The sequence below is a fragment of the Crocodylus siamensis genome, chromosome 3 (assembly GCF_052110815.1).
Source record: "Crocodylus siamensis isolate JL-2025a chromosome 3, ASM5211081v1, whole genome shotgun sequence".
In the NCBI taxonomy this organism is placed as follows: Eukaryota; Metazoa; Chordata; order Crocodylia; family Crocodylidae; genus Crocodylus; species Crocodylus siamensis.
The window spans coordinates 60,856,326-60,870,146 of record NC_143397.1 but is presented as its reverse complement, the minus strand read 5'-3'; the positions used below and the strand labels follow the sequence as shown (position 1 = coordinate 60,870,146).

The 13,821-nt window shown below is 44.5% G+C and overlaps 1 protein-coding gene across 2 annotated transcripts in view; it reads left to right on the top strand.

Annotated features, from left to right (window-relative positions):
* MCC (MCC regulator of Wnt signaling pathway) overlaps window positions 1-13,821 on the top strand; it is a 363,930-nt gene that overhangs the window by 294,739 nt on the left and 55,370 nt on the right. For both annotated transcript variants that reach the window (XM_090038383.1, XM_090038384.1), the window contains 4 exons: window positions 9,163-9,309; window positions 9,643-9,732; window positions 10,504-10,652; window positions 12,832-12,972. In XM_090038383.1, the coding sequence (XP_089894509.1) occupies window positions 9,163-9,309; window positions 9,643-9,732; window positions 10,504-10,652; window positions 12,832-12,972 (527 nt within the window). The remainder of the gene's footprint in view (window positions 1-9,162; window positions 9,310-9,642; window positions 9,733-10,503; window positions 10,653-12,831; window positions 12,973-13,821) is intronic.

Here is a 13,821-nt window from a genome sequence, read left to right as displayed (position 1 = left end):
ATAAGCTTTTATCAATCTGTGTTAATGGCTGTCAGATCTGACCATGATGAAAATGCTGAACTCGTCTTTTGTTATAAATCTTCCCTCTTTGTCCATTGCTGTTGACAAATTCACTCTCCTCCCTGTCTCTCAAGCTTGATACCTTGACATTTTTCTTTCATTTCTTCATTCCCATTTCTCCTGATGTACTGGGTCTTTCCAAAGCATATCACCTTGCCTGATAAAAACTGCTCCCACTTTTGGTCTTGACTGCCCTAAGTCACCCTTCAGGTGTCTCTGAATACTATGGAATACTATAGTATGGAGTACTATAACCATCTTCTTCTCTCTTGTCTCTCTGACATTGCTCTCAAATTTTTCCAGCGCTGTCATGTCAACAGTAGTCCTGTCAACATTTTAAAATTTCTCTGCAGCTATGCAGACTATATACATATTCCTCCCTTGTCACCTCATCCCTTGTGCTGTACTTTCTTTCTCCCTTGCTCATCATCACACCGGTTTTCGTGTTAATCCCTGTTCTTGCCATGACATGCTGATCCCTGTTCTTGCTATGACATGTCTTCTCCATTGCCCCACATTTCCTCCTTTAAAACCTTCCTTGGTCTTTCATTTTGTTTTCCACCACTGACGTCTGCTGCTGTTATCTCCGTTTTGCTTTGCACTGCCTCCATTTCAATCTAAAAAATATCAAATCTGTCATTTTTGCATTATCTTCTTTTGAAATCTCTTACCTGTATTTCATAGCTCTTTTATTTCTTCATTTTCCATATACATGTAGAAGTACATTCATGGAATGGCTCGGCAGTGATCCTTCTCTCTCTCAGGGCATTTATAGATGTGCTCCAGGAGATGTGTGGTGGGGGGACACTTTAATTAATTCAACTCTAAGAGCCATGCTAATGAAAGCACCCAGAGCATCATGTGTATCAGCATCCCTGCACTGAAAAATGGCAGCAGGGCACTTTGAACTGGACCTTGTCAAATGAGCTTTAGTTTAAAGCTCCCTGCCACCATTTTTCAGCATGGGGATGCTGATACACGTGAGGCTGGAGTCAGCTGGAGCATGGTAAGTACCAGATTAATAGAGTCTGCTCCAACACACTGTAATTACAGCATGTTGGAGCAGCCTCCCTGCACATGTATAGGAGCCCTTAGGTTATAAGTTGCTTGGGCCAGAAGCAGTCTTTCACTTAGCATCTTGTACGGTTCAGAACACGCAGGTGGACATTTATCTATGCTTAATAATAAAATCAATTAAAACTGTATATATTCCAGTGGTGAGACTCCAGACTGGTAGATAGGTCGATATAGAGTGTCGGGACAACATTGCATTTCAAACTAATCTTTTCATAACTCATACATTCACCAGTCAGTTGAAACCTTGTCTTAAGTGCTTGTATTGACCCTTTACTTTCTGGTCTTCTTTTATTTTTCCTTTAGAATTACCATTACACGTAGTTTGAAAAATTACCCTTTGAAGAGAATGGTACATATAGTTTTCTTACAGAAGAGATTTTGTTGACCAGGAAGCTGAACTGCTGCTTGGGCTCTAAATTACTGCAGTAACTTTAATATTTAAGGACATTTATACATGTGCTCTGGAGGGAGGGTGGGGGGGCACTTTAAACAGCGGTGCCGAAAAATGGCAGTGGGGAAGCTTTAACTAAAGCTTGTCAAACCAGCTTTAGTTAAAGTGCCCCCACTGCCATTTTTCAGCACAGGGACACTGATACACATGGCACTGTAGGCTGCTGGAGTGCAATAATTTCCACGCTCCAGCAGACTCGATTAATCAAGTCTGCTCTGACACACTGTAATTGCAGTGTGTTGGAGCAGCCTCCCTACATGTGTATAGGAGCCCTAATTTGACATAAAATCTACTTGAATGAAAATCTGGATTTGTAAATACTTAAAATGTATAACAGGTTTGTCATAGCCCTTTTTTTTCCAGTCTCCTACTTGTTTTCACAGTGGAATATGTTAACACTGAATAATGTATGCTGACAATAAGGCTGTGCTCTGAGTTTGGAATATGTTTTTTCCTGAGCAGATTGGTCTTTTAGCTGTGGTCTAAACTTGGTTCATTTTTCTTTTCCATTTATAAACGTTGCTTTACAAGCCCTTTAGAGCATTTGGCTTTGTAATTGTGGTTGGTAATCACAGGTTGGTTATAAAGTGTAGACCAGAGGAAATGTCTCGGTGTTAGTGTTTTATTGCACTGTGAGGAGTTTTATAAAATATTGTCTATGAAAGGTAGCTTAAAATTGTGTGTGACTTTATACATAGAATAATAAAATAATTTTATTTTTATTCCACTATGGTTAAGATTTCAAATGCTTTTAATTTAGCCCTCTGTTTTCACTTGCCTGTAACTTTATACAGCTATCAGCTTTGAAACTGAAATTTTTCAGGCACCATTTCAAGAGGATTTTTTTAAAACTATAAATAAAACATGCTCTGCATTTTTAAGTCAACACAAAATGGGGAAAAAAACTAGTTTTCTTGTGGACACTTTCTTATGATAACATTTTCACACAGCTCTGCAGCCGTAAATACTTGGAAAGGAATAGCCTTGGTTAGAAGTTACCTGGTTTCATTAGTAAGATTTTATTTGCATTTGGCAGAGGTGTTATCTGTGTTCTTTCTCCCCTCTCCCCATAAGTTTAGCTAGACCAGAGCAAGTCCCCATATAGCAGGGGTGGGAAAAATACAGCCCCTGGGCCGGATCTGACCCACCAGGCCCTTCTGTGAGGCCCCTAAAAAATTTAGAAAATTTATATTTATTTGTCTCTGGCTCCTGTCAAAATTACAGGAGCCAGGGGCAGTAGAACCCGAGGGAAGCCATGGCAGGCTCCTGCAACAGCAGGGCCCACCAGGCCCTGCCCCGCCCCAGCAGGAAACCCCTGCCTAGCAGGGGCTTCTGGCTTGGGACCATGGGGCTATTCGTGCCTGTGCCAGAGCTGGAAATTCAGGTAAGAGAGGGAGGCGGGGGAGGGGGGGGCAGGGGAGGACTGCAGGGATCGCCCCAGTCCTCAGGGCCTGGCTGGCTCCTGAGTCCCATGGTCTGGCCATGCAGCTGGGAGCCATGTGGTGCAGAGTGGCCAGCGGGTGGGCAGGAAAATGGGGAAAGCAGGGGCAGGGGGAGTGGAAGTGAACAGAACATGAGGTCTGTGCTTGTGTCCCGGGGCCAGTGCTGGTGGGGCCCGCAGTGGGGTAGCAGGAGTGCTGGGCTTGGGCTGGCAGGGGTGTATGGAGCTGGCCTGGGCTGCCAGCAGGGAGAGAGGGGACCTGGCTGACGGCTTGGTGGCTTTGGGCCACCTCTGGTGCAACTTGGCCTCCTGCTCCTTCCTGCTACACGAGGTGGAGCAGCCCTTGTGGCACCCCTCGGGGCCATCAGTGTGGCTGTGGCGATAGCAGGGCTTGGGGGCCATGGCAGAGGAAGAGGACAAGGAGGGCTTGCATGCCACTGCCTTCTTGTCACCACGCTTGCGGTGCCATTCATGGGGGTGGTCCCACTGTACTTGACGCCACACTCCACCTGCCTGCACCTGCTCCTGCAGCCACCGGGGCTGCTGTTTGTGGCTGCCGTAAGCGCCTTAGCCTACTGTGGGGACGGCAGCAAGCACAAGTGGGGCAAGCAGTACTCAGGCTCGCAGCAAGGGTGTGGCAGAAACAGCTTGGCCTCATCGCCTGTGGCAGCCGCCCACTGCCTGAGGAGCAGCTGCGCAGGGAAGTGGAGTGTGGCACCTGGGCGCAGCAGGAGCACCATGATGGCTCACGCCGCTCCTGCGACCAGCACCATGAGCACAGTGACAAGGGGAGGGTGGTGGCGGCCTATCCCTCTGCCACCACCTCCTCCACTATGGCTGCCACAACCATGCTGGTAGCCCCAAAATGTGCTGCAAGGGCCGCTCTGCCTTGCTTCTGTGGCAGTAGGCGGCTACTGTTGGGCAATGAATCTGCGCTGCCTCCTGTGCTGCCACCGCAAGTCCGTGCTGCAAACCCAAGCGCTGCTTGCCTTGCGGCTGCTTGCGCTCAGTGCCATCCTGACAGCAGGCTGAGGCACCCGTGGCAGCCAGGAACAGCAGCCATGGCAGCTGCAGGAGTGGGTGCGGGGAGGCAGAGCATGGCAGCCAGGCATGGTGGGAGCACTGTGACAGCAATGATTGCTCGCACAAGCAATACCATGAGCTGCTTGCACCACAAGCCCAAGTGCTGCTTGCCCCATGGCATTTGCATTCGGCACCGCCTCGCACTAAGCTGAGACACCCATGCCAGCCACGAACAGCAGCAGGTGAGGGCCCAGCAGTGGCAGCTGCACAAAGAGGCGGAGCGCAACAGCTTGGCATGGTGGAAGCACTGCAGTGGCAGTGGCTGCTCCCACAAGTGGCACCACTGTGAGTGTGGCGACAAGGAGAAGGCTGTGGCAACTGAGTCCGCCTTGTCGTCGTCGTCGTCCTCCTCCTCCATACCAAGGAACGTTGCAAGGGCCGCTCCACCTTGCACAGCAGAAAGGAGTGCCAAAGCTGCCAAACTGTCGGCCAGGTCCCTTCTCTCCCTCCTGGCTGCCCAACCCAGCTCCATGTACCCCTGCCGGCCCAAGCCTCACAATCCTGTTGGCCCACTCTGGCCCCCTGCTGGCATTGGCCCCGGGATACCAACGCAGGCCCCGTGCTCTGCTCACTTCCACTCCCCCCGCTGCCACTTTCCCTACTTTCCCACCCACCTGCTGGCCACTCTGCATCACTTGGCTCCCATATCCTCAATACCATATCCACACATCCCCACAAACCCCCATTCCCTCCCACCCACCCACAGCTCGCCACAAACCCCACACCCACCCATCCATACCCCCACGGCACCCCTGCACACCCCACACAATATACAATTAAGACTGCATTTTGCAGCTATTATGCAATCACTTCCACATGTACAGCACAAACACAGACAAATCAGGACAAAAATGTATTTTTTAACTAAATTAAAATATATTATTATGGACGTTTGATTTTTAGTATATAATTTTGGGGGGGTTTTCCCCTAAGATGGCAAACCCTGTGTTCCCCAAAGGAATACTTCCAGGTGCAAGGGGTGGGACTTCTGGTTGGAAAGGTCAGAAGGTAGGGCAGGACTTCCGGTCCCAAGATGGCCACAGAGGGGCATAGCACCTGTCAAGGGGCAGGACTACCCATACAGCGCTCAGCAGCTTGCAAAAACTTGGTAAGCGGTCCTCCACCCAAAATAATTGCCCCCCCACACACACACCCACCATGTAGGCATGCAGCATCTATGTAAATAAGTATTTGCAAGTAAAAAACCATATTTGAGTATGGATTACCAGAGCTAAAAACAATATGCTGTCCAAACTGTCATGCGGGGGGGAGGTGGCGGTTGTTTGCAGCCAGATGCGGAGTGGTGGATGGTGGTGGCAGCTGCCACATGCAAGACTCCTTGCTCCCCCACTCTTGGGAGGCAGCGGTGGCGGAGGGTGGTGGGTGACTATGCTCCACCCTCCTCCTCCCTTCCCCCTCAGTCATTCTTGATGGGAAATACAAGTTTAGATATATTCATATACATGTAAAATTTATGGACTCCTATACACATGTAGGGAGGCTGCTCTGATGCTCTGCAATTACAGTGCATTGGAGCAGACTCAATTAACTGAGTCTGTTGGAACATGGTAATTACCTGCACTGAAAAAATGGCAACACGGGCCCTTTAACTAAAGCTTGTTTGATGAGCCTTAGTTAAAGTGCCCCTGCCACCATTTTTCATCACAGGACTGCTGAAACACATGACACTGAGAGCTTTAATTAGACCGGCTCAATCTAATTAAAGCACCACCCACCCACATACACACACTGTCCTGGAGCAGATGTCCTATATGCCTATGTCAGAGGTTATCAACTCTTTTTGGACTTGAAGCACCCCTTGCTGGACTCAATGGCCCCTCCATAACTTTTGTGAATTAAGTGGCACTTAATTTCAAAAACCAGTTTATATATTCCAGTGCTTACCTCCCTTGCAGAGGGGTTGGGCAGTGGGGGTGGGGCATTAGCTAGGCAGGGACAAGCCTGAGCCTGCATTTATCTGCTTATCTCTTAACGCTTTGCTTATCTTTTCACACCTCCTGGCACCCTTCAAGGTCTGGCAGCCTGCCAGAGTGCCATAGCACCTTGGTCACTAAGATATGTACTCAGGGCCTCAGATGCAAACAGCTGAACAATGTATGTTTTGCATTTGTGCTTTGAAACTTACTTAAGATGTGCAAGCACTGGAGTAATGGTTCCATAGTTGTAGTCGATTCAGGGCATGCCTATTGTATTTATGTGGAGATCCAGAGACAGCTACCAAGAGCCAAATCTGACCTGCTTGATCTTGCACTGCACATGCCACATATTGCAAAACATGGTGAGGTTCCCTGTAGAGCAATGCCAGACGTCATTCTTAAGAGTGTACCTGAGATTGAGCCTCTGAGTGTGGCCTTGGACACACTTCAAAATCCAACCACAAAATGTTTTTTCAGCAAGTAGGAGCAGCTTGTTTTTTAGTGGGGGTCTTGGGATTGCTGTTGAGACATGACCTTGATTATTGTGGCCCTGTAAGAAACAAAAAGGTTAAAACAGTGGTTCTCACCTTTACAGACAGAAGGCACCCTTCATTAGACTCCAGACAACCAAAGCACCAGGGTTGCCAATCCAGGACAGTTTTACTGGTGATCTGCAAACTTTATACTGATAACCAACCTTTTTTCTCCATATATTTTACATAATGTAAATGTAAACCTTCTGCCATGCTGTAGCTGAGGGTTGGGTTCAAATTTAGGGATCTAACACCAACCATAGTTTTAAAAAAAAGTTTGGTGATCAGTAAAAATTTTGTAGTGTATCTTTAAAAAAAATAAATGTCTTGGCTTGACCAACCTTGCTTGACTGCAGCTACAATTTTACATCATGCTGCCCCCACCCCAAGGGTTCCCTATTCACCCCCACACCTTGATGCACCTGACTGCACCTCTCAACATGCTGCCGCCCCAGCCTTACCCCCAACTCCTCTGTCCCAGCACAGGCAGACAAAGGATTACTGTCTGCCTACCTGGGAGACCCAGCAATGTGACAGGGAGGTGATGAGATACAGCAGCAGCACACGGCTGGGGTGGGGGAGTTACGTAAACTCCCATGAGCTACAAAGCAGGAGGCATGAGATTTTTTTTGGATCAGCTGCATGATTGGGATAGACTTTGAAAAGCTTTTCAGTGCAGCCAACTCTTCAGGGGAATGCATTAATCATTCCACAAAAATCCTTTGCTCCACACAATTGTTGAGCTTTGTTATAAATTAGATTGAAAGTTCTTTGAGGCAGGGATCTTGCTTTCTGTATGTTTGCACAGTGAATACAGTAAGGCCCTCACTCCTGATAAGAGAGGTAAATATTAATAACAGTAAAGTACCTTTAAGAATCCATGGGTGGGGAAGGTCCAGAATCTTAGTGCTACTTTAACTTTGATGTTTCTTATCTGCGGGCTTATGTTTGCAATCTTAGCCTACTTTTTGTGCAACTCTGTGTCCACAGACATTCAGTTTCTTCTGGGAAAGTTGTTGCTCTCATAGAAGAAACCGTTGGTGAAAGAGTATACAGATGTTCAGACGTTTTGTCCCCAAGCGGAAATGGCTGCTCCAAGAAAAAAAAAAACCTGGTAAAAACCAGTGGGTATATGACTCCAGCAGGAATCAGAATATGCTCCCTTCACAATCCCTACATTGTGCTGCAAGGAAACACAGTCTGCATTAGCCAATCAGGGCTGCCCTATGCATTGCTGCCACCTGTTGCCAGGCAAGCTAAGGGAGCCTGGAGAGCATACTGAGATGTGTGAACAGACAGCTGGATGGTGTCAGCAGTACAAGCTCTCCACTCCTCAGGATCTCGGCATTTGAATGTCTGTACACGTGGCTCTGGGTAGATTTTTGTACTGGGAGAATACACCTGGGAGAACTCTCTTAGATTACTTGAATGTGTTGTATGCAGCCTGTGTCTACACACAAAACTAGTCTTGCCCTACAACTCAGAATATTATTCCTAGTTGTTTGTCCAGCGGACTGTTAAACATTTCGAACAGTGTTGCATTTCTAGGCAAAGTATCACCGTGTCTACATTGTTTGTTTATTGTGCCACCAGAATCCAGGAGAGACTTGTGAGATAAAATAAGCAATCAAATATGCAGGAAAATTTCCACTTCAAACTAGTTCCTCCATCCATCCCCCACATTTTTTCTTTTGAAGCCAGGGTGCTAGTTTTGTGGAAAAATGAGCTGTTAATTTCCCCTGTGGTATAACTGCTGTGTTCAAGCAGGCCATTTATTCTGTTTCTTATGTATTATTCCAAGGTAAACTCTGTAATCTCTTACCCAGCAATACCACTTGGCTTGTGCAAGCTTTTTTTCCCCTCCTCTTTTCCCCTTCTCCTAAAACCATTCAGAGGTCAGTTTTATATTTGTCCGGCATGTTATGAGAACAGTGCGGCTTTTTGCAAATGTGTGGTTTTTAAGCAAGCTGTAGTTTGGGCATATTTTCTAGCAGTTTGGGCATATTTTCTAGCAGTTTTCTTTCTTAACATTACTCACTCTGTGGCAGTTTGGAAAGTATTAATAAATTATTTACATTTCAATTACTTTGTCCTCTTAATGTGATGAAGTCATGCTGGAATACTTGCGCATAAATCATTTAATCAGTTTTGGGACTTTTTTTAATCCATTGAAGATACCACCAGTTCTTTGTGCATGATGATTTTGGTCCAAAGCATTAAGTGAACTTCCTCCTGAAGAAACCAGTTTCTCTGCCTGTAATACTGTTGCAGTCAACAGATTATATAAAACAAAATGAAACTAGTAATCATAATTGCAATGCAGCATCAGGTTTAATCATTCATTCCACAATAAATAGGTCAGCAAAGATTGACAAATGGGCTGGGGGTTGAATCAATGTCCCCAGTCTCCCCAAACTCACACAGGGAAAGCTTTGTAGTAACCACAAGCCAAAACAGGATTACCTGTTCTTGGCAGAAAGCACTGTTTTGTTGTGTTTTGTTTTTTCCTGGAGGTGGAGGGAATGAACTAGCTTATCACTTAAACATCAGTGGAAAAAGAAAATGTTGCATTTTTTATAGGTTCGGGAACTGCAAACACGATTACAGAGCGTTCAAGCAACAGGGCCATCCAGCCCAGGACGCCTTACTTCTACAAACCGACCCGTTAACCCCAGTACAGGAGAGCTGAGCACAAGCAGCAGCAGCAATGACATTCCGATTGCCAAGGTGAGCTATTGTGTGCTGCAGTAATGTCTCTCATTATCTGGAAGAAGCAGACTTCATTGTGCACAGCTGCTGTGCAGGCATGCGATTAACTGGGAGGTAGCATCTGGAGTCCCAGGGGAGTTTTCAAGGGTCCTAAGCAGGTTCATGAACTTGAGCTGCAGAAAGAGATAACACGCTAATAATTTTAAGTCTCAGTCACAACACAGATGCCAACTTACGTTTATCAATTTAAGATTTCAAAATGTGGTCAGTGTGTGAGCAATGATGTATTTCGCACAGCTGTGCAGAACATGGGATTCCTGTGTGTAACTTACGTGATATTGTGACTTCCAGATTGCTGAACGAGTGAAGTTGTCAAAGACAAGATCCGAATCTTCTTCATCTGACCGACCAGTCCTAGGATCAGAAATCAGCAGTATAGGCGTGAGTGTTGCAAATAAGTGCACAAGAAGTTCATCCTAGCTCTAGTAATGGTAGTGAGCACCTGTGGGTGACTTTTGTTCCATTAAAAAGGAGAACAAATATTTAATTAATTTAAATATGATTTAATTAAAAATATTTGAAATCTTATTTTCTGAAAAGTATTTAACAGGTGAAGGGGAATAATTAACACCCACTTCTCATACCCTCCTGTTATTTTGAGGTCCATGCAGTTGCCATGTTCTTCAAACCATTCCTCCTATGAGTTAATTCCCTTAACTTCAAGGGGATGATGATTGTGAATGAAGATTACCCACATGAGTGAGGGTGGTTCACTTGCACCCCAAGTTAGTCTGACATCTCTAAAAGAACAGTAGACCAAAGTATAGCCATATACATACACCAGTGAATATTCAAAATGTTATTTGGCACTCTAGGTTTAAACGTGGGTCATTAATGATAGAAATTAACCCTGCTCAGATATTTTGAAGGTATAGAACTTAAGAAGTCTTCTTAAATCTGTCAGTAAAAGGTTGCTAAAATATTCATCTCCAGCAATGTGGGCTTTTAAATTAACCATTACTACTACATATTGCCCATCATCCCTGCTGGTGTGAAAGTGGGCTTCATCATGTGTTTTGAGTGGTGCCCCATTCATAGTTGACTCTTCTGATCTTATTGCCTCTGAGTAGACACGTTCAGTGGCTCAGCATACTTAGGGACTGAATTTTATGCTCATCCTTTGATAGAAGCTTTACTAATCACCCTGTGCAGGTGTCTAGCAGTGTGGCTGAACACTTGGCCCATTCCCTTCAAGATTGCTCCAACATCCAAGAAATCTTCCAGACACTCTATTCACATGGATCTGCTATCTCTGAAAGTAAAATCCGAGAGTTTGAAGTGGAAACTGAGAGGTTAAATAGGTAAGATGTGAGGTCAGAGGATGTGAGGTATTTTGTCTACAGTTAATTTTGTTAAATTAGTGTTTTTTCTTCATTGTCTGCCCCATAACTTAGAATTTTGCTGGGGCCAAGTTCAACTACAGTAGCTTCAAATAAGTGTGAAACTTGGATGATGATCAGGAGATTATAATGTGAATTAATAGTTCTTTCTACCAATATGATAATGTGGCTATGCGTAGTAGATTTGAATCTTTGGGTGTGGACAGATGAAACAATTGTATCTATTTAAAGGGGGTGGGGCAGGGAAAGGGAGCAGATATATTGATCATCCCGCTGTTCCACTGCAACTATTTACTGTTCCCACTTAGTAAGGGAAAGCTAACCTATAGCAATATAATAGCTGTTTCATTTCAGGTATATTGCCCCAGTTTAACTTCTGCTTATTATGGAATTGATCAGGCTGTCATTACACCTTGGGACAAAGAAGTGGACCAGTAAATATGGCTTATATCCTAACATAAAAATGTTAAGGCTTGAGTGACCAGTTTGCCATACTGAAAACAGTGTATTTTTCAAAGTAAATCACATCAGTGGGCATCGTGGTCTTAGCTGTAGTGAAAGATGCAGTGCGTTCTTCTCCTGTCACTACTTGTGCAGGGTAGTTCTTCCATAATCAAGGATAATCATGTCTTATTTAGCATATTATATCATTATAATTCAGTAGATATCACAGAGTTCTGTGGCATCACACTTCTATGCTTTCTCCTTTCCACTGCTTTTCCCAGGTCCAGTCCTGTTCAATCAATACAGCCTCCCTTTTGTTTGTATATTTTGGTATTCATTAATTTTATGCTTATTCTCCCCTTTTCTTTGTGCCACAGAATTTTGCATTGGTAGCACATAACATAGCAGTGGTTTTCAGAGAGAACTGGAGGTTTCATCAGCTGAGATGAAGGGAAAAGTTAGGACTTTAAACCACAAAGAAAAATTTGAGCTTGACTATTGACAAAGAGCTATAGCAGCTTTTTTGCTGATTTTGGAAGGAACACTTGTGACAGTGCTGAGTGCTGCTGTATTCTCATTTCTTACCTTAATAAATCTTGGTGGCAATTACTTGCCTGTGCCCCAGTATCTGTCACTATATTCAGTAGTGACGGCTCAGTCCATTCAGTTGGTTTCTATGCTACAGTGGTCAGTAGTGACATAGCCAATGTTGTTGGCATTTAGAATTTTGTTGTTAGGTTTATGGGTTAATGTTCCTTTGAGATGGATGGCACAGTTGACCCCTTATCTGAGCCTATTGTTTCAATCTGTTGTCCAGCCTCTGAGACTCACTGTCTTGTTTGTATTCAGTTCAGATTTCAAAAGTTATCCTTGTAAACATGATGGTCTGAACATAGGAGCATTGAACTGGAAGGGATGTCCCAGCAACCTGGTTTGCAGGCAACTCTTCATCCAAAATGGTCCACAGAACAATGACTCTACTCTCCCTCACGCACCACAGCCGCCAAGTGGTCTATAAAACTCCTTAATAATGGACCACAAGTAAAGAGCAGGGGAGGCAAGGACATTGTCAGTGCCTTGGCCACTGTAATGGCAGGGAATTTTTCAAGTCTTAGATGATCACAGGAAAAGGACCCTAAGTCCATGCTTTAGAAGAAGGCAAAAAAAAATCTAAATGGCATTGCCAGTCTAACTTAAGGCAAAATTTCCTTCCTGACCCCAAATCTAGCCATGGCTTAATTCTGATAATACATTTATGCATCAAAGTTTACATCCTGGAATAAAATTATGCAGCAAATGCAATGACACTGGGCACTTAATGCAGTTATAGTATTCACTCCTTGTGCTGTAAGAAATTTGCATTTAAAGTCAAGATGCAAGTGTGTAAAAAAGGAGAAAAGAATGGAGGAGGGAGGGTAAGACTAACAGTAATAAGACTGTGCTGTTAAAAAAGCTTTCGGGTTGCAGTTAATTCAAAAGGGAATGCTTTATTGATTTCTCCCTCATCCGCCACAATCTAAGTATATTTCTGTGTTCGTGTTACAGTCCATAAATTTGATGGATTTTGCCACAGGAGTTAAGGAAAGAAAACTGTAGGCCAAATGAGCTTTGACATTTTAAACTAGGATCATTTGGAGTTTCAAGGCAAATAGACTGCAGACTGTTAGAAAGTTAAAATGTATTTATTTGTTTATAGCCGTATCGAGCACTTAAAATCCCAGAATGATCTGTTGACAATCACTCTGGAGGAGTGCAAGAGCAATGCTGAGAGGATGAGCATGCTGGTTGGAAAATATGAATCGAACACCACAGCACTCCGACTGGCGTTGCAATACAGGTATGTCTCTACACAGACAGGGAAATTCAGCATGAACAGGGCAGGGCACAGAAACTGCTGAAGAACTTCAGTTGATAGAAGTGGTTTTCCACAGTGACAAACCTGCCCCTGTTTATTTCGGTCCAGAATGCTGGTGATTTAAACATCACTGCCTAACTGAAATTATCATCTATAATGCAGCCCAGCTATCATCAGGCACCAGAAATTAACTTAATAACCCTCACTAGCTTTCTTTCTTTTTGTCAATACATAGTGAAAGTTGAAATTAGGGAGGAGGGGTTGTTTATTCCCCCCCACATTCATATTAAATCAACATTACACATTTTACTGAAGAAAGGTGATACCAAATTAAAGATAAAAGTGATAGTTGCAAGCAACTCACGGGGATAATGTGATAGATAGTGAAGAGCATATTCTTTTAGGTATTTCCCTTTGCTAACAGGAATGCACTAGTGTTAGAGATCTGTTAAGTATTAAATCCCATCTCCCTATACAGAGAGCCATTATTATTGGTGCCTTTACTGAACTGGCCCTCTGAACAAGAAAAACTCCCTATTCTTACCCTAGTCATCAGAGGTTTAATGTCTGAAGAACATATCTGGGGCAATCCTCCCTCACCCTTCCCCTCCCTGCATCTGTCTTCAGCACGACATGGTGTCCAGGAACATGGCTGGGCAGTGTGTCATGGCATACAAGGTGTTCTGGGAATTTTAATTCTCTAGGGTGGCAGTAGGAGCCCACATTGCTGGGAGGAAGGAAGTTGCCCCATTTTTTGGCACCAGTGCCCATGTCAAGAAGGCAAAAAATGCTGATTTAGGCAGGAAGAAATGTAGTTAATTCTCCCCCAAG